At 34.3% G+C, this 21,409-nt stretch overlaps 1 protein-coding gene and 1 non-coding gene across 2 annotated transcripts; one reads left to right on the top strand and one right to left on the bottom strand.

Annotated features, from left to right (window-relative positions):
- Window positions 1-105, top strand: LOC114272570 (small nucleolar RNA R71). Its single transcript, XR_003632770.2, has one exon. It is a non-coding gene; the product is annotated as a small nucleolar RNA R71 (small nucleolar RNA).
- Window positions 106-15,461: 15,356 nt separating this feature from the next.
- On the bottom strand, window positions 15,462-20,143 carry LOC114272361 (SPX (SYG1/Pho81/XPR1) domain-containing protein / zinc finger (C3HC4-type RING finger) protein-like protein). The gene is made up of 6 exons (XM_028214040.2): window positions 19,540-20,143; window positions 17,684-17,928; window positions 17,335-17,574; window positions 17,093-17,230; window positions 16,011-16,069; window positions 15,462-15,922 (listed from the first exon to the last, which is right to left on the bottom strand). Exons 1-6 carry the CDS (start codon window positions 19,754-19,756, stop codon window positions 15,817-15,819), a joined length of 1,005 nt encoding a protein of 334 aa, XP_028069841.1. The 5' UTR covers window positions 19,757-20,143; the 3' UTR covers window positions 15,462-15,816.
- Window positions 20,144-21,409: the final 1,266 nt, after the last annotated feature.

Here is a 21,409-nt window from a genome sequence, read left to right as displayed (position 1 = left end):
CTGACGATGGGGACACTGATGAAATAAATCCTAAAACCTTTCTCAAGTTTCATGGAAGTGCTCACCATCAATTTGAGAAAAATTGGTGATGACACGTCGTATCTGATTGGTTTTACCTATGGAAAAATATTTGTCTAAAATTTTTGCCTCAATTGGTCCCAGGTTGTGATAGAGTTGGTAGGCAAGGAATTTAGCCGATATTTGGCCTTATCCTTAAGTGAAAAGGGAAACAGTCTCAACCTAAGGGTCTCATTGGTAAAATTTTGGAGTTTTACTGTAGAACAAGTCTATAAAAACTCACTGAGATATTTATAGGGGTCCTATTACTAAGCCCATGAAAAGATGAAAGCATTTGAATGGTACTAGGCTTAATCTCATAATAGGTTGCTTCGGTAATTGGCATTCGGATGCAAGATGATGAAACATTGGCGATAGGGGTAAAATGTGCCTTTAGTGAGTTAAGTTGGTGTTTCTCGACTTTTCGTGCTCCTTTCGAAAGACGAATAAGCCCTATAGTATCGAACTCCCACGGTTCTGAATCTGATCTCACAAGTGCAATGTGAAATAGATAAACACCAAAGAGTCCAAATCCAGTAAATCTTTTAGAAAATCGATTTTGAATCAAATTGTCAAAAATGAACTGCTTTGCCAGATACAAAGTCGCCACCTAAATATTTTTGGAAAATTTACAAAACCCATGACTCGTGCCAAAGGCCATGTATCCATCATCACCAAGATTGTCTCAGCTCGGGAACCTAGGTACGAGAAGAGAAGGTCATAAATTGAACACCCCCGCTCGCCCAATCAAAGATTGGCCTTTACTAATCATGATGTGATTCTTATCTACATTATATGCCCTTATTCCAGTTATTAGACTAACATTACTAAGTGATACACACACAAGTATAGACTAATTTGCAAGAATTGGAACACTTGATTCATATTTGTTTTGAAAATTGTTTTGAATACGTACCACTTGAAAAAGTGATCGCATATGAACATTACTCAAATTATTCCAATTTAAGCAATTATCCTTCATCCATAGGCATTCAAGCAGTTATAGCAATTAAGCATGTAGCCTCATGGTAAGCATGCTAGATATGGGCAACAATCACACACATGCGATATGCTAAAGCAAGTAAAGGCTCACCTAGTACTCCAAGCCAAAAGAGAAAGGAGTTAGAAAAATGCATAATCCTAACTTATGCAATATGACTAATGCGACACATGCGACATGCAATTACTAGGCTCAGCTACTAATATGGAAAATGAATTAATTTGATAGCATACAGTCTAAGTATGTATTCAAAGAAACACTAAACTAGCAATGCAAGTTAAAATGATGAACCGAACCTCAGTGCATGCAATACAAGTGGATGCAAACATGGAGTATGCTAAACAAAACATGATGCTCTAAGCTGACCATCATAAGCTAGTAAATAAAATGGAGAAAGATGTGGGGTTGGAATACATACACATTATTACAACATTGCGCCCTCACACAGGAAGGTCTGAATGAACTAACTAGCTAACTTATTACCTAGCTATTACAACAACAAATAAATAATTTAGCTAAACTACTTAACTAATTATTACAAACCGAATGAATGAATTAATTAACTAATCTAACTAATAAAAATAATTACAACACGAGACGAATTAGCTATTCTAACTAATTAATTACAAAGCCGCTATTCTAATCACAACACTAATATATCACAACACGGATCCCATGGATTGATGGAGGGCTCATGCATGAATGCGGTTTCCACCCGAAAAAGCCATTGTTTCTCTTGCTGAATGCCTCTGTTACACAATAGAACATTTGTACTGATTTCCATCTCAGAATCTGCTCTGTTCTGCTTCAAAAGTACGTTGTTGGATTTTGCACTGGTGGCAGGCAGATGGCCTGCCGTCCACTGATGATGGCTTGCCAGCCACTGATGACTGGACTTCTCTATTGCAACAGAGAGCAAATAGAGCAGAGACAGGGTATTCTCAACAGTTTGTTTGCACAACTCACCCCTCCTTATCATTTGAACAGCTTAAAGGAGTAGCAAGTTTGATTTACAAACCACCAATGGATGCAATTTCATTGCATGATGGGTTATGAACCAAGTATGCAATTTCAATGAATGCAACAAAATAAGACTCTCAAAACCACCTCCCTATCATGAAAGATCAAGGAAAGTAGTTGACAATGAATCTTGAACCATTTTCATCACTAAAAAGTATGAAACGGCTCAAGACTCAAAGGTTCAATTAACGTCTGATTGAACCCTAAACCAAATTATTATCTTACACCTTTTTTATTCACCAATTTTATTACTTCATTTTAATTACCTCTCAATTCTTTAATCAATCAAGTCCACAAGTGAATTCAAGTCCTCTAATGGAAAGAGGGCTCAAACCAAGTGTTGTTTTGGGCATGAAAAAGACATCATACCGTTGGTAATGAACCCCCAAAGGGATTAAACCACTAAGCATGACACCTCAATCTCATGTTTAAACAAACAAATAATTTGAAACCACTTTCAAAGCAAAGAAAAAGCCAAGAAATGAGGGAGGTTGCAGAGGTGATTAAAGATGAGAACAAGTAAGAAAAACACTAAATAAATGCAATCAACTCAAATAAGGTTGTGTCTAAGGCCTAAAACACCAAACTTATGAGGACAATTATACTACAAGCATGTAATATAAGACTCAAATGTAATGAACACTTAAAAACAGTCATAAAACAGTGCTAAATAAGTCCTAAAACATGCTAGAATTAAGACAAAAATAGCCAGAATAATAAGCTAAAACATAGAGCTATGTAAGCTAGTGAACAAGACACAAGGAAGAGAGGCTAACCCCTCTAATTTTGGACTTCAAAAGGTGTTTTTAGCCACTAAAATAATTCTGAAATTCAGTATTTAAAAGCTCAAAAAAAAGGTGACAACAAGGTGGGAAACACAAGGGTAAAGGCCTTGGAAACTAGGTAGAAGGAATGGTGAGCCACCCACCCACCCTTATTGGCCTTAAACCACAAGTTTCAGTCCAAAATTTTAGAGTTTAGACAGTCCAAAAACAGCCCAAAACAGTACAAAAATGTGCTGGAATGATGACAAAAGTAGCTAAAATAATAAGCTAAAACATGGAGCAATTTAAGCTAGTAAACAAGCCAAAGGAGATGTGGCTAACCCCTCTATTTTTGGGACTTCAAAACCACTTTTTTAGCCTCTGAAAACCTCTGAAAATCAGTGGTAAAAAGCTCAAAAAAAGTTGATAAAGAGATGGGAAACACAAGTGTAAAGGCTTAGAGAACAAGGTTCAAAGAAGGGTGATTAACCCCTCTACCTTTAATAGCCTTAAACCACAAGCTTCAGCCCATAAAAACAGTTCAAAATCAGCAAGAAAATATAGAAAAGAAGTAGTGAAAAGGAGCTAGTAGTTATATCTCTTGAAGAGAAATAACACTTTTGTTCACAAACCAACAAGTTATCACTCTCAATGGCTGAAATTTGGACTCAATAATCTCAGCAAGGAGAGCTCCAATATTGGTTTAGGAAGTGTTTGGGTAAGGTGTGTGTGTTGCAAGATAGAGATAGAGAGAGAATTTCAAGAATTGGAACTTTTGGAATTTTTGTTCAACCTTAAACCATGAAGGAAGGTCCCCTATACACAGCCCCTCAGGTCGAAAATATCAAGCCTGGAACAACTGGAGCTTTTAGGGGACAGCTAGCCAAAAATATCTGTGTTTTTCACCAGTGGCCGGTAGGCCAGAAGTGTGAATTGCCGGCCACAAATGGTGGCCTGCTGTCCACTTGCCGTCCACCAATAGTGGCCTACCGGCCACAGAAAATCTGCTTCCAAGCCCAACTTCAAACGAGTATATCTCCTTCATCCAGACTCGGTTTTAGGTTATTCTTTAGTCTAAATTGAAGCTCCAAAAGTCTACTTTCTAATGGTGGTAGCCTCACGTCGAAATTTTAAGTTTGTAAAGAGATATTCCTATTTTAGTGAAGATTTCTCATTTCTATCTTAACCAGATTGATACCCAACTTCAAACGGCCATAGCTTCCTCATCCGGACTCGGCTTTAGAAGATTCTTATGTCTAAATTGAAGCCCGGGAAGTCTATTTTCCAATGGTGGTGGCTTCACAACTAAATTCTAAGTGCACAAAGAGATAGGCTTGATTTAGTGAAGGTTGCTCAGTTCTCTCTTAACGGTTTGATACCCAACTAGTTTTCTTCTCACTCCTCCAATTTTCTTCAACTCCAAACTTACAAATAAGAGGTTTTTAAAGATTTTTCAAAGAGTTCACTTCTCTTCCATTTATTTCCACTTTGTCCTTACTCGGTTTACCGAAAAGTGCAACATTTAACGAAATGCGAGCCTCGGAACATCGTAGAAACATTCGGGAAAATATTTTGAAAGAGTGGATTTTAAGGACTAAAATAGTTTTGGTCAAAAATGGGGTGTAAGGTTGGGATTTAGTAGCTCTTCTTGCTGAAGAAATCGAACGTTTGTACAGCGTATCTTTCATCATCGAGTGATCAACCTGAGGCGCCCAAGTCTTAAGGGCGGTCAAAAATGGGATGTCTACAGTTGGTCAACTACTGCTTCAGCCATTGCTAAAGTCAGTTTAGATTTCCGGAGATTTCTAAGGGTTCGCTCTAGTTCAAGGTCGTACAATAAATTTGGAAGACAAGAATAATGACCATGCATACAACGCACTCACACTTTTTCTTTTTCTTTTTAATTTTTCACAACAACACAAAGAAAGAAAACACCTGCAAATTAGTACAACAAAAATAAATAACACTTTACAAGATAATAAAATAAATGTACAACATGTCGAGAGTCGTAAACTCCAAATTCACCTAACTACGATAAATTTCAAATTGAGAATACTAAGTGTCGATTCAAGTCCACAAGACATCGGCATTATGTGTCCAACAACTCCATGCCTAGTAATATATATATATATATATATATATATATTCTCTCTCTCTCTGTGTGTGTGTTTTAAAATTTGAATCATGTGGGGGATTGTTGGAATGCTTCCAATTATGTGTGAGCAACATAGGTGTGTGTGTTTTTATTTTCAAAATTCTGATTTTAGTCACATGGTCAAAATAAATCTTGGACTTTTTAATTCAAAATCTTTCAAATTTGGAAACCTTTTTTTACTCTCTTAATAGGCTCCAACCCCATATTCTATGGAATAAATATTTACATTACTTTTTTAAATCCTCTCTAACTTTTATATATTATGGGTCAGATTTGCAGAATAGGTACATTTTGCTCTTTCTCTTTTCTTTTATATTATTGGGCATTCATTGTTACAAGTTCGAAGGATTGCTTGTGAGTGCACACAAACAGTCCTACTGTTGAATCCTGGAGGGTGATCGCCAAGAGCCTATTTGCACCAAAGAAACAATTGAGTGGGGGCAAAATCACTTTCAAGGACAGCGGATTTAGTTCCACACCTCGGCTGAAATTTGATAAAATATTTTCCTCTATTGTTTTTGATTCATTCGGGTTTACTATATATTCATTTGTGTTGATTAATTGAAGCACTTTTATACTACTATTTCTAACATTCCAGCAATATCGCCTCTTCCTCTTTTCAGCCATAGAAGCTAGCTCGGAAGGCAAAAACACTACTTTAGCAGACTCACTCAGGTCTCGTTTGTTTTCAGAGGTAGAATAGAGGAAATTCATAGTGAGGAGATTGTTAGTAAGGGGATTGATAGTGAGGGGATTAAGTAAAATTATGTTTGTTTTGATGATAATTGTTAGTGTAGGAATTGTTAAATTATTTTTTATATAAAATAATAAAACAAATAAAAAAATATAAAAAATTAAGCATTAATATTTTTAAAAAAAATTCCCAATATATAAAAAAATAAAAATAAATAAAAAAATTTCTAATCCCCTCACTATTTTTCTAATACCATCTCCACCTCCTCCATCTCAATCCCCCTTCCAACCTCCATCTATATCACCTCCTCCATCCTAATTCCCTCTCCAACTCCACAAACAAACACAACACTAAATAATTCCACCTCCATCCTAATCTCCTCCCATCTATTTAACCCCAAAACAAACGGGGCCTCAAGGCTCACTAAAACGGTTGAGAGCTACAATATCTGGCCAGGACAAGTGAGGCCCTTCAATTTTTTATTAGTTTTTCCTTCCCTCATTTCTCATTTTGGCGCTAAATTTTCTCCTACATTTATATGAAAGAAGATATTCAAGTGAAACCCACAAACTCTCAAATCTTCTCCATCTTTTCCTTAAATTCTTAGCGCATTCTCTCTCCACATCACAAGAGAGGTAAGTTTTATTAGTTCTCTATTTGTTTATAGCATGATTAGTGGATGAGAAATTGAGAGAATATGAAAGCAAATGTTTTGATTATTGCATTTTATTTCATTATTTGTTGATTTTGGCAAACATATTCCCAATTGCTTTGTCATTTGTGATTATAGGAGAAAATCCCATGAGAATGTATATGTTCTCCTTTGTTTTGTTCTTTTTTATCCACACAAAATTGTGGCTTTCCATGTTCTTAATCAATAGAAAATATTGTGCCCATGGTTCTATCGCCTGGAAAAGACAAAATATTGTATATTTGTTTTGCACACCACGTGTTTGTTGTTTATTCTGTTAGAATGGAGAGTGTTAATATATTAGAAGAAAAAATATTTTAGAAGAAGATAGTTAAAGAATAAGAATATTTTAAAAGAATATAGTTAAGAGAGCTTCGTTGGAGTATATTTAAAAAGTGACTAGGCAAAGTAGTAAAATAAAATTTTGGTAGCTATGTTTGCCGGAGATGCTGAACAACATAAAAAATATAATTATTTAGAGTTTTATTTTTATTTTTAGGATAAATTATAAATATACCCCTGAAGATTTGGTTAAAATATAGATTGTTCCTTATGTTTTGAAAATTATATCCTGCCCATTCAAGTTTATAATTGCATAATAAATTGTCATTTTTATTAACAAATCATTAAATCAATTAACAATTTTTAATTATGTCAGAAATATATTTTAATTAACAATTCAAATAATTTTATTATTATATTAGAGAGTAGTTAGAAATTTTATTTTTTCTGTTATTTCTGTTAAATAAAAAATTATGACAAGGGGTATTTATAATTTTTCAAATCACATGAACAATTCATATTTTGAACAAATCTCAGCCGATATATTTGTAATTTATCCTTATTTTGGTACATAAAATCAACCCACATAATTAAGGAGAAGAAATCCATGTTGTAAAACCTAGAGATTTATTTTTATTCTTTTGGCGTCTTAAAATCTTTTTAAATATGTTATAAAATCGTAAGGGACTTTTGACTAATATTTTGTAAGAGCCCAAATGAAATAAAATTCTGTCAATTGAAAATATTAAATTATTGAATCTTGGGGTAATTATGGAGGTAGGGGGGGGGAGGGAATTGTGACATATTTCAAATTCTAATAAATTAATGGTATTTTCATAACTTTGTAACCTAAATTTTAAGTAATTGAAATTAATGGTATTTTCATAACTTTGTAACCTAAAAAGTAATTGAGTATTTTATACCTAAATTTTAAGTAATTGAGTATTTTATGGAGGTATTGGGGGAGGGGGGGATTGCTACATATTTCAACTTCTAATAAATTAATGGTATTTTCATAACTTTGTAACCTAAATTTTAAGTAATTGAGTATTTTTTACTAAAAAAATATAAATTTGGTAAATTTTGCAATTTTAAAATGTAAAAGTACATATATAATTTTTGGATAATGGAATGAGTTCTGATAAATTCAAGGAATATAAATTGTTACGAACTATATATTTTGTATTATAGCATGTATTTTTTATAATTTTGAAAACATAAATTATTTTAACATAGGTAGATTGTGAGATCTCATAATTTAGTTGCAATCTAATTATTTTTTACCCGTACCAATATGGTTGTTCTACTTCAATTTGTGTTGTACAAATTGTGTGAATTAAATAAAAGAAATAGATTCATGCTAAATTAAATTAGAAAAACCACAGATTAAGAATTCATGGGAAATTACATCTTGATGAACAGAAATACATATAACAAATTAAAATACTGAAATGAGAAAAGAAAATAAACTGAAGCCTGCGTGATAGTACAGTCTCTTTAAAATAGATTCGCCGCCTCACTGTGGGTGCTGAAGGTATGTCGGCGTCTATCTCTCAAGATAGGACGGTTTAGAACTCGCTAATGCAAAAGCACCTTCTGCTTAGCTCCGGCAAACTGATAATAGCAGCACTCTCTCACACAAGAAGAATATATTATAGGAGCAGACTAATTATAATATGAGAACAAAAAATTTTATACTCCAACCAAAGAGGATGGTCTCCTTTTATACACACTGGGGAAAAGAGAAGGAGAGAACGTAGTGGTTTTTTTTTTTTTGGTGATAATATTCGCAATGTTGAGCATGCCCTTATATAGACATCTTTGGCAAGACACATGGCAAGGCCGTGTGTACCTCCTGGCTTCCAAAACCATGTGTCCCTCATGGTTAGGCCATGTGTGTCTCATGGTCTAGGAGACTATTATGGCCATATGTTCCTCATGGTTAGGCCATATGTCTCTCATGGTTAGACCATATGTAAAATGCTCAATTATCATTCTCAATCTCTCATTCATAAGGCCAACTTTATGAGACAATTTTTCATTCAATTCTCAATGGTTTTTAGTCATTCTTTTTTGTGGTATAAGATCTTATTACAAAGAATCTAGAACCAAAATCACCAAAAACCCATTTTTCTCCAATAATCCCCCATATGAATAAAAATTGACCGAATAAAGAATAATAAGTAACGTTTAACAACAAAGACTCGGACAGAGAGCACACAGACTAACCCTGCATCACATAAGGTAGTTGTTGACCTTGAACCTTTCGTAGTGAAAGCCTATCAGATTTACTGGCTAACTAGTGAACGCGATGTCTTGAACTATTCTGCCATTTGTATAAACCAAGACAATAGACCTCATACAAGAGTTACTCCAACCATTGTTCTTGTTTTCACTAGCGTCTCTGATATGGCCCTGGAACACTAGCCTGGTTCAATAAGTGTTTTTCAATTCTTAAAAAAGCGGCCCCACTTCGCACTCACATAAATGACCTATATATGGTATCTCATTATATAACGGTTGATTATTCACATCATTTAGGTCATTAAAAGTATTAGTTTAACCTTCCACCCTCACAGGGTATCACTGTATAAAGGAATAGGCAAGAGGATTTACCTCTTTAGTGACTCGCCTATTATATGCATTTAGGTTGTCCCTTTGAACCTAGATTTTGGGATCTCCAGTCAGTTAGGTTAGGTTTTTTGTTCCGATAACATTTACTAAAGACCTTAACCCCATTCTTCTTGACGACGTTTCTACTAACTCTTGAGTTAATCCTTTGGTTAGCGGATCCGCAATGTTGTCCTTAGACTTTACATAGTCTAAAGAGACAACTACATTAGAGAGTAGTTGTCGTATGAAATTATGTCTACGACGGATATGTCTAGACTTTCCATTATACATATATGGCTATGTGCCCGTCCAATCGTTGATTAGCTATCACAATGAATACAACTAGCAAGCAAAGGTTTTAGCCAATGTGGAATATTTTCAACAAATTGGCGAAACCATTCAGCTTCTTCAGTTGCTCTATCTAAAGCAATAAACTCAAATTCCATCGTTGATCTCAATATACACGTCTGCTTGGAAGATTTCCAAAACACAGCTGCCCCTCCAAGGATGAACACATAACCACTAGTGGATTTGGAGTTTTTTATATCAGATATCCAATTAGCGTCACTATTCCCTTCTAGTACCGCTAGGTATCAAGTATCATGCAACCCATAATCCAGGGTGTAGCAGAGATAACACAACACCCGCATAATGCCTTTCCAATGAGTAGCATTAGAATTACTCATGTATCTACTAAGCCTACTAACAGAGTAGGTTATATCCGGCCTTGTACAGCTCATCAGATACATTAAACTTCCAATAACCCGAGAATATTTTAGCTGAGAGACACTCTCACCATTATTCTTGGTCAAATATAGACTCAAGTCTACCGGTGTCCTAGACACACTCGAATCTGATTAACCAAATTTCATAAGTATCTTCTCAACATAGTGAGACTGAGAAAGTACAATACCACTAGATGTCCTGGTAATCTTAATACCCAGAATTACATCTGCAAGGCCTATATCTTTCATGTCAAACTTAAAGTTTAACAATATCTTGGCAATTTTAATCATCTCATCATTACTACCAACAATGAGTATGTCATCAACATATAGACGCAAAATGACATAACCTTGTCAATCTCTTTGACACATACGCACTTGTTACATTCATTGATCCTAAACTCATTTGACAACATAGCGTTGTCAAACTTCTCATACCATTGTTTAGGAGCTTGCTTTAAACCACACAATGACTTGACAAGCTTACAGACTTTCTTATTTTGTCTTGGAGCTGAAAACCCCTCGGGTTGCTCTATGTAGATTTTTTCATTTAAATCTTCATTTAAGAAAGTTGTCTTTACATCCATCTGATGTATTTCTAGACCACATAAAGCTACTATCACAATCACTATACGAATGGATGTAATCCTTGTTATAGGTGAATACGTATCATAGTAATTTAGGCCTTCTCGTTGCCTATATCCTTTGATAACTAACCTAGCTTTGTACTTATCAATTGATACATCGGTTTTCATCTTTTTTCTAAAGATTCACTTACTCCCCAAAGCCTTACTGTTTGAGGGTAGATCTACCAACTCCCAGGCGTGGTTCTATAAAATGGAGTCAATCTCACTTTTAATCGCTTCTTCCACAAAGGACTTTCTAGTGAAGTCACAGCTTCATAGAAAGTTCGAGGTTCTCCCTCCAATATATAAGTCAAGAAGTCCAGACCAAAGGACTTAGAAGTCCTACTCCTTCTTAGCTCATTTACTTTTTCATCTTGATCATTATCACTAGGATCATCTTCAAGTTCTTTCTCAGAACCTTGATCCTCTCCTCTGATTCGGCAAGGAAACATGTCCTCAAAGAAAGACGCATTCCTTGACTCTATTATAGTATTCTTGTATAAATTTGAAATATCAAATTTGTGCACAAGACACCTATATGCACTACTATTCTATGCATAACCAATGAATATATAATCCACGATTTTCAGACCTATCCTAACCTACTTGGGTGTAGGTACCGCTACTTTTACAAGACACCCCCACATTTGTAGGAAATTATAGGAAAGTTTGTGACCTTTCCATAATTCATACGGGGTCTTGTCCACTTTCTTCCGAGGTATTCTATTTAGAATGTAATTTGCGGAGAGAATTGCTTCCTCCCACAAGTTATGTGGCAACCCAAAACTTATTAACATTGCATTTATCATTCCTTTCAACGTCTTATTTTTTCGCTCAGCAACACCAATTGACTGAGAGGAATAAGGCACTATAGTTTGGTGGACAAAGTCTGATTGAGCACAAATCTCATCAAAAGACGATTTATATTCTCCACCACGATCACTTCTCAAAGCCTTGATCTTTTGACTTAGTTGATTCTCAACTTTATTCTTAAAAAGAATAAATTTATCAATCACCTCGTCTTTACTTTTTAGAAAGTACACATAATAGAATTTAGTGCAATCATTAACAAAAATGATGAAGTAGTTGTTGCCACCATGTGATTATATGATTTTTAAGTCACATCATTGTGTACTAAATCTAAAGGCTCGGCACTTTTTTCAATAGAATGAAATAAAGTCCTAGTCAATTTTACTTCTATACAAGTTTCACACTTATGATTTGGATTAATCTTGAAAGATGGTATGTGATCTAAGTTGATTAATCTACGTAAAGAGACAAAATTCACATGCCCAGTCTACCATGCCACAATTCAGGGGACTCAAGCATATAAGCAAAAGAAGAAGATTTCTCATTCATTTTTTGGATAAAAGTCATTGCGTTGAGCTTAAACATACCGTTCGATATATATCCCTTATCTACATAGACTCCACTCTTGGTCAAGACGACCTTATCAGACTCAAATACCATGCGGAAGCTATGCTTGCTTAAGAGAGACCCCAAGACAAGGTTTTTTACGAATGTCCAGAGTCAGTTCTTTTCCTGAAGTCAAGGCACCAAAACATGTTTAGTCCAAACAATTCACTTTGAAGTCAATAGTCTTATTATTAGGAAACACAGATCCATTGTTTAGTAGTCTACTATTCGGAACTTCATAACATGGCCAGTAGTCTTGTCACTAGGAATCAATAATTTCTCAGCATGTGGTCAGTAGACTTTTCATTACTAGAAATCACAATATCTTGACATGTGATAACTAATCACTCCACTACTAAGAATCACAACGTCTTGACATAGGTTCCGTAGGCTCTTTCATTACTAGGAATCATCATGTATTAACATATGATCAGTAGTCACTCCACTACTAGAAGCCATCATGTGTTAACATATAATCAGTAATCTGTTTATTGCTAGGAATCACAATTTCATAACTATGTAGCCAGTGGTTTAACACCTCCTAGGAACCACCAATTTTCTATCTCTGTGATTAGTGATCTTACACTCACTAGGAGCCACACATTCAAGAAATACTCATAATTATAAAAATTCAAAAAATGCATTCACCTACCTTAACAGGTTGTCTTATCTATGCTCTTAAGCAAAGTCACATAGCAATCACACATGTTAATCCAAGGATAACATACTAATTGCCTCTGATTAATTCAAAGATATTATCATGCAATCTTGTAATTTCTTTTAATCACATTTGATCTCTCTAGATCTTCCTCTAAGAACCTCACAAGTCAGGTGGAACAAGATTTTTTGTCATCACCTCTTGAAGCCATTTCTGAAAAATCACAACATAATTTCACTATTCTGTTTTTTTAGAAACTAAACTTAACATTAGAAAATCCCGAAGTTTGAAATTTAATTTAAAATTAATCTCACCGCTTACCCTAGAATCAAACATGATCAGAAAAGTTTTCAAGAAAACTGGAGGGGTCACACCAATCCCACTTAAGACCCAGTTAACCTTAGACAAAACTTTTAAGAGCATGTTGACTCCTAGTCCATGAGAAAAAAATTTAGAATTAAATTTTTCAATGAATAAACTAGGTTAAAACAAACTAAGTTTACAAAACTTACATGCAATTAAAAATTGCTATCAGAATTACATCACTCATAAATGTTAACCGGTACTCCCAAAACTGAGCTTATTATTTTTGAATAAAAATTAGAAATATTATAGCTAATGATAAAATTTGGTTTATTTTCCCAAAACAAAACACTTTGGAAATAATCAGATTATAACTAAAGATTTTACCGAAAACTTAGTTTTCTACCACTTTGGGAATAAATGGATTAAATCCAAAGACTTCCTCTAACCATAAAGGTTTGAAACCAAATCCATCTTAGCTGTCATTTCTGAATATAAATCAGAAATACTCTTTAGTCAATGCTAAACTTTGGTTTCTATTACATCAAACCAAACCACTTTGGAAATAATAAAATTAATCTCAAAAATTTTCTCTAAATCTGAAGGTTTATAACTTCTTTCGTTCCCCCTTTCCTTTCACTATGGTGAAACTATTACAAAGTAGAAATCAAACTACTACTAGAACACAAGCAACAAATTGCTTCATATATAGAGAAAAACAAACCAATTAAGGATTCTTTTTTGTCCAAAAATTCTTTTCCATACTTAGGTATTTTTGTTCAACAAAAAGGTTAGTAGTCCAAAACTTTTGTTATAATCCCAAATTATATTCATTTGGATTTGTATTTTTTTTTTGTTCCATTCCATTTTTCATAGGTATTCTTGTAAAGAAAGTTAGTAGAAAAATACAACAAAATACAAAACAAATAATTGAAAGAAACTGTAAAAGTAATAAATTATTTTAAACCTCCTAGCAAAATTAACTAGTGAATTAAAATGCTAGACAAATTTCCAAAACTTATAACTCTATATAATTTAATAGCCATGAGTTATATAAAATTATTACACACTAAACATGTAAATAATTTTAACAATTAACATGTAAATCTAGAAATAAGAAAACAATTAGCATGCAAATTACACTAAAAATTAGAAGCAATTAGTATGCAAATTACATTACAAATCTAGAAACTGATAAGTATGTAATATAAACTAAAATCTGAAAACTATGACCATGTATATTATACTAGAAAAGTATAACCTAATTAGCATGTCAATTTTATCTATAAAAAAAAATTTAACACTCATGAGCATCCAAATTATATTATAAAATTACAAAATAAAAAGACATGCAAAGTATGGTAGGAAACTATGAATCATACTCATAAAATTATACTAGAACCAAATAAACATGTGAAGTATGCTTAGACATAAAAAGCATTCTTATTAAATTGAAAAATTAAAACATAATATTCCATATATGAATTTACATATGAAACTATTTATCTAATATCATGGAAAATATAAAGTTTGTTTTAAGATTGTTGTATAAATTGTGTGAATTAAATAAAAGAAATAGATTCATTGTAAATTAAATTGAAAAAACCACATAATAAAAATTCATGAAAAATTACATCTTGATGAACAGAAATACATATAACAAATTAAAATATTGAAATGAGAAAAGAAAGCAAACCGAAACCAGTGTGATACTATAATCTCCTTAAAACAGATTCGCCGCCTCACTATGGGTGCTAGAGGCATGTTGGCGTCTATCTTCCAAGATACAATAATTTAAAACCCGCTAACACAGAAACACCTTCTGCTTAGCTCTGGCGAGCTGACAATGGCAGCACTCCCTCACACAGAAAAAATATATTAAAGGAACAGACTGATTATAATATGAGAGCAAAAATTTATATACTCCAACCAAAGAGGATTGTTTCCTTTTATTTATACACAATGGAAAAAAAGGAGAGAACTTAGCTTATTTTTTTGTGATAATATTCACAATGTTGAGCATGCCTTTATATAGGCATCTTTGGCAAGACATATGACAAGGTCATGTGTACCTCATGATTTTCAAAATCATGTGTCCCTCTTAGTTAGGCCATGTGTCCCTCATATTCTAGGACATTATTAAGGCCATGCGTTCCTCATTGTTAGGCAATGTGTCTCTTATGGTTAAATCATATGTAAAATACTCAATCATCATTCTCAATCTCTTATTCATGAGATCAACTTTATAAGACAATTTCTCATTCAATTCTCAATGATTTTTGGTCATTTTTTTTTTTTTGTAATATAAAGATCTTATTACAAATAATTTAGAACCAAAATCACCAAAAATTCATTTTCCTCCAACAATTTGAGTATCACATATTCAAACCTCGAAAACCACATCCTCAGCTGGAAGCAAAACTACATACATCTGACAAGCAACCTTGTAAACAAACATTTTGGCATCAATAACATATACATATATATAGGAGTATGATTTATTTGTAGAAAAATCACCAGCCCAATGTTATTTTCTTCACAGAAAACCAACAAAAAAAAACAAAACAAAACAAAAAACAAAAAACAAAAAAGACTCCAACTTGTCACAGAAAGAGAGAAATTTGCAGAAAATTTTCATGAAACTCTGGCTTGACATGGGTGAAGAGCCAGAGAAAAATGGCAGTATTCCTCTCAGCACTAGCAAACTGTGTGATAACAAAAACAGGTACCCCTGTTGGGAATTCTCCACGTCGTAAGTTCGGCTTGAAAATTAAAATTTCCAAGTTTTAGATATCGAATTGGAGCTATTATATCAATACCCAATCATAAACTTGGTTTGTAAATCCCAGTACTCCTTAGATTGCTTCACCATCTCAGCACGTTCCGCAACCAGCCTCTCCTTCCAATACTCCTTGCACCTGGAAATTTTTTAACAATTTGAGTAGAGAGAATTTTTCATAAGGAAATGAAGAAGGGAGTGGTGAGGCATTGACATATTTTCTTCACCTTTTCTTCAAGAACAGATCTAATTCTAACATGTGCACTGCATCACCATATACTCCAGCCTGCATTTAAAAAATAATAATAAACAATAAAAAAAAGAAAAGAATAATGCTAGGTATGTAAAAATGTCAAATGTTATAACAGTAGAATATACCGAATCAAAAAAAGAAAATATGATATTGTAAACAAACTGCATTGTCTGTAAAGAAAAGCTACTTGAAAGTTAGAATTTTTCTTCCTCTCTCTCTCTCTCTCTCTCTCTCTCTCTCACGCACACACTCCTGCACGAGGGTGTGCTCACAGGCAAAAGAGAATAGACTTTTGATCAAGTGGTTATTGGGTGCTCTTGCAGCACGGCCACGTGGTGCTCCTGGGTGCTGTGATTGGTGGAGAAGGTAGGGCCCATGATTTTGTGTCGGGTGATTGAGGAACATGAAGGGGTATGGTGTATGATGATTAGTCTTGGAGCATGAACACGTGGCGCTCCACGAGCATTGAATAGTTTTTCCATTTGACCCATAGTTTCCATCCTCAACCATTATTAACCGACACCTCTCAGGTTCAAAGCCATACTGCTTGATCAATAAGTCGTTTTGTTACTTTTTCACTAAAAATCAGGTTCCTTCTCCAGGCATATATCACTTGTGATTAATTTATTTTTTATATTTGCCATATCACCATAATTAACAGTACTACTCACTGAAGCCTCTACCCCTTTCCAACATGCAAGATATTGTTCGTGTCAGCAAAATCAACTACCTTTCACCTTAATCAGAAACAGAGAAATATGAGGACTACAAAAACCGATAAATTTAAAATAATAACACCTGAAGATTGGCATATATTAAATGATATTCTCCAATTGATACAAACTTGGGCAATTAGGATGTTAATTTAAGAATCTATAAAAGAACACTTAATAGAATTTTTCTGACTTTCATGGGTGTGGTAACCATTGTGGTTGTAGGGAAACAGAGTTGGAAAATTCAGAAAGAAGTTGATTTTATAAATTATTTACTGTGATGTACGTAGTACTATAAGATTGTTGTATACTACACAAAGGTCTAATATCATTAAATACTAACCGCTCTGCAAACTGGACACTTGGACTCTGGACTTGCAGCTTTGAGACCTTGGAAGATCATCACCGAAGCAGCTGAGCAAGCACATGATTTACAAAAAAGATGTCCGCAGCACAAAGCATAAGGATTGAAAACAAGTTCCTGATGAATCCAAAACAAATCAAAGTGATTAACATCATTTAAAAGACAAAGGAGGGGGTATTTCATGTTTTTCCCATTAAAATTGCAATTAGAAATGACATTACCAAGCAAATAGCACAACTTAGATTATATTCCAGCTTTACAGAATCTGGAAGCATCATGGTCATTACAGGTTGCGTAGAATGGAGATCATAGGAGAAAAACTTATTGGACTCCCCACCATCTCGTTCATTAAAGTTCATGTAGAACGCTCCTAGTTCGATTAACCAAGGAGATTGCAGTAACTCTATACGTTCAGACTGCATCTTAGATTTAAATTTCCTGCCATTAACAGAGCTGTGTACCTACAAGAATGGATAAAAACGTAAAAATATAATAAAAAGTTGTTGGAAATAACTTTTAAAAACCTAAATATTCACAACAACTAACATAAATGGAGCCATTTATGTTTACCTTATCATATTTCTTAAGGATTTTCCGCATAGCAATAGCATTCATGGTAACATATTCAATCAACATCCGACCCTCTTGTACCATTGCTTGCTGATCATTTGTGAAACAATGACGAAAGCGCAACAAGTATCCTTGCATCCCAGTTGAAATATGAAGATGGAGTATGTGTCTAACTCTTGAAGTAAAGAATCCAGCTATCTCCGAAGCCTCCTTCATTAGTTCAGAAAAGAACATCTGATCACACACTACAATAACAGAATATTGGTCAAAAGAAAACTAAATCAAAGGGAAAAACACAAACACAACAAAACTAAAAACAGACCACCCATAAGAACTATAAACAACAAATATTTATTTTTAATTGAAATAATAGCTAACCCATAATTGATCCAATACCATGCATTTTTATCCCATCTCTGTCCAAAATATGCCAAGCCAGCCAAATCCTATTTAATATATAGCTAACCCATGGCCTTGTGTCACAATGGTATGCTCTCCAACCCCCATAGCAGAGGTTGCGGGTTCAAGCATCATATAGGACGTTGAGGGTGATCCTCTTTCCCTTTCCCCTTAGATTAGGCTAGTGTAGGTTCTAACGAGTGACACAAAATATATAGATATATATAGCTATCTCTTTTCTTTTTTGTCACAATAGGTCTGGACCCAAAACAGTACGACATTTAAGCTATCTTAAACATGCATTGATTGCCCGAGAAAAAACATGCATTGATTTATACATTCCTAATTGGGTTCTAAGATGTCAGGTCCCAACTATTCTCATATGAATCTACCAACCAAAAAGAGGATAAGTTGGTAAAGTGCCGAAAATTAAAGTCCTACATTGACTAAATCCCACCAACCAATGTCATTAATTTGATAAGAGTAGTGCGGTGCAAACAAAAAAACCTCCAACAAAATTTTACCCCATAATTATGTCGCAGCCTTAGGTACTCTCTTTAATATCAAAAGCTCATCAAAACGGCCTCTAGTTTCAAGAATGTCATTGCCACATCAATCTTGTGATAATTTTTGTATAAAAATCAAGTTTGTAGATCATTTTCTATTTGATAATCCCATTCGTGCTGGTATTTATCAAATTATGTTATGGTAAGTAATTCATGCTTACATGAATTTTCAAAACAATAACCAACCAATTCAAAGTTCTATGTATGTCTAATGCCTTTTTGGATTTTGTATTTGTGAAGAGATTTGTAAATAAAAAAGGGAAGGGAAAAGTGAATGTGAGTAGAAGTTATTTGGACAAATTATATCTGTAGTCCTTGTAATTTGCTTCTTGTGTTAATTCAGTTCTTGTGATTCCATTTGCACCAATTTTGCCCTTCAATTTTTCATATTATCTCAATGTAATCCAATTGATAACATTTGTTAAGAATTTTGACAAAAATCAAGGGTAAAATAGCCAATTCAAAGAGGAATAGAGCATTTTAAATTGGAAACTAGCCTCTCAATTACTTTAGTGAACCAACCATCTTGGTCCTTGATTTCAATCAAATTTTTAAAAGAGCGTTATTAATTGACATAATATGAAAATTCAAGGTCAAAATTGAAACAAATAAAATTACAGGGACAAAATCAATACAAGGGGCAAATTGAAGGGAATTTGCCCAAGTTGTTTTGTTTTATTTTATTTTTTTTTCACCTTAGAATTCTTGTCTTTTCTCTCCACAAATCCAAGATCCAAACACAGCCTAAAAAAATGCGGAACATCATTGATTCATTAGATTGCAATTTCACATTTCAATGCTAATTAATCAATAATTAAAAAAAAAACAAAAATCAGTCATTGGAAAAATTATTAAGAAAGAGGGAAATAACAAATACAAGTGATAACATACATGGGCAAGCTTCACATTGACAGAACTCATGATGCAATTGGGGGTTTCCATTATCATCATCATGTCCATTGCTAGGGCAAGAGTCCCTCGATTCCCTACAAACCCTGCAACTTTTGAGGACCTTTTTGAGCCTCTTGTACTCAACATGAGAGCACTTATCAAGAAATCCCTCCTGTTCTCCATGGAGATATTCCATGAAAGTCTCTCCAAATTTCATTTTAGCTTCCCCTGATCAGAATCTCTACTCCAAAAACATACCCAGAATCCAACTGAGAATGCACAAGTCACGATCTAATAAATTTTTTTTTATAAATTGGTGATTTCAGACTTGAATTGTATAACCTCGAATTCTATAATAGGAAAAGAAACCAAATAAAAGAAGAATGATAGGAACCCTAGATTGGTAGCTGAGAAAATGGTTTGGTATTGTTATGAGAAAATGTATACAACAAACTGGCGATTTTCTCGGGATCTACTAGGCAACCCGAATTTAAGTTTTTTTTTTTTATAAATTATTTTTTCTTATTATTTTAGGTTGTTTCCAATTTTTAAAAACTTGATAGATAGATTTCCCCATGTTAGGCTATGGCTAACAGAATCTCCCAGGCTTCAACAAATTTTTTATTAAGTTTAAATAAAAATTTAATTAAAGTCTAATTTGATATGATACATTTTAATAATTTCATCAAATTTAATTAGTTGTTCGGTATGAAGTAAATTTTCATCAAATTTATTCAAAAATCGGTTGCCTAGGAGGTTGTTCACTCAGTCATCCGCCAACCATCACCTATAAAATTTGATAAAAGTATAAACGCTCTATTTATTTGATGAAAAAAATATCACTCTCTTCATTTGATATCAATATAATAAAACGGTTGAAACACCATTTTCATTAATTTTTTATCAAATTTAAATTTAATGAAAGATTTTATGCAACGTTGGAAATGACCTAATCCTTCACTAATTTTTTGTATCTAATTTAATTTTAAATTTGAATAAAAAATTTGATTTGATATTGTAAGAGGAGCTAATTTAAGCCCACTAAATTATTTAGGCCCAATAGCCCAAGATTAGTGGGCCCGAATTTATCGCAAGTCCAAGAATCGGTGGACCCAGATTTATCGCCATCAAACGGATTGAATCGCTGTAAGCCTCGAAAGGGTTCGGGTCCACGAACCTAGAGACTTACTCGGGCCCGGACTCGAAAGGGTATTAAGCAAGCCTAGAGATCCGAGGCACTCGAACTCGAAAGGATTCGGACCCACGAATCTAGAGATCCGAAGTACTTGGCTTCGAACGGATTCAGACGCAATCTAGAAGTCGCTCCGTTAATGAGTCCCAGAACACTTGCGGGCTCGGAGCTTTCCGGGATCTACGCACCAGAACCATGGGCGTAATGGAGTTCGAACAAAGGACCCGATCCCGAGGACGGTGAGTGGAGATAAATTCACTCTTCGGTTAAACTAGCCTATACCCGGGTCGAGGTGGCACGACCCCGGGGGGTCCATGAGACTCGGCAATACTTTGCGGCAGGACGTCCTCTGGGACTACCCCTGACCCTTTGGGATGATTGGGGATCATTGGTTAGGTGTGGCTAAGAAGAAGGGTTCGCCGAGGGATTGATCTCCTCTTCAGGGTTTTCTCATCCTCGGAGAAGTCACCTCCTCGGAGAAGTCACCTCCTCGGAGAGGTCACCTCCTCGGACAAGGTGGTTAGAGAGAATATCCCCCATGTGCCTTGCACATGGGCTCCTTCCTACATCATGAGGTGCCTATAAATAGCACCCACCCATAGCTTTACAAGGGATGGATTTTGGAGATTTTTTAACTCTTGGGAAAGAACTAATTTCCCTTCTCCATTATCAACCTTG

The sequence above is a fragment of the Camellia sinensis genome, chromosome 12 (assembly GCF_055761805.1).
Source record: "Camellia sinensis isolate YWXY chromosome 12, ASM5576180v1, whole genome shotgun sequence".
Taxonomy (NCBI): Eukaryota; Viridiplantae; Streptophyta; class Magnoliopsida; order Ericales; family Theaceae; genus Camellia; species Camellia sinensis.
Note: the sequence above shows the minus strand (reverse complement) of the source record. Positions and strands in the feature narration are given on the sequence as shown.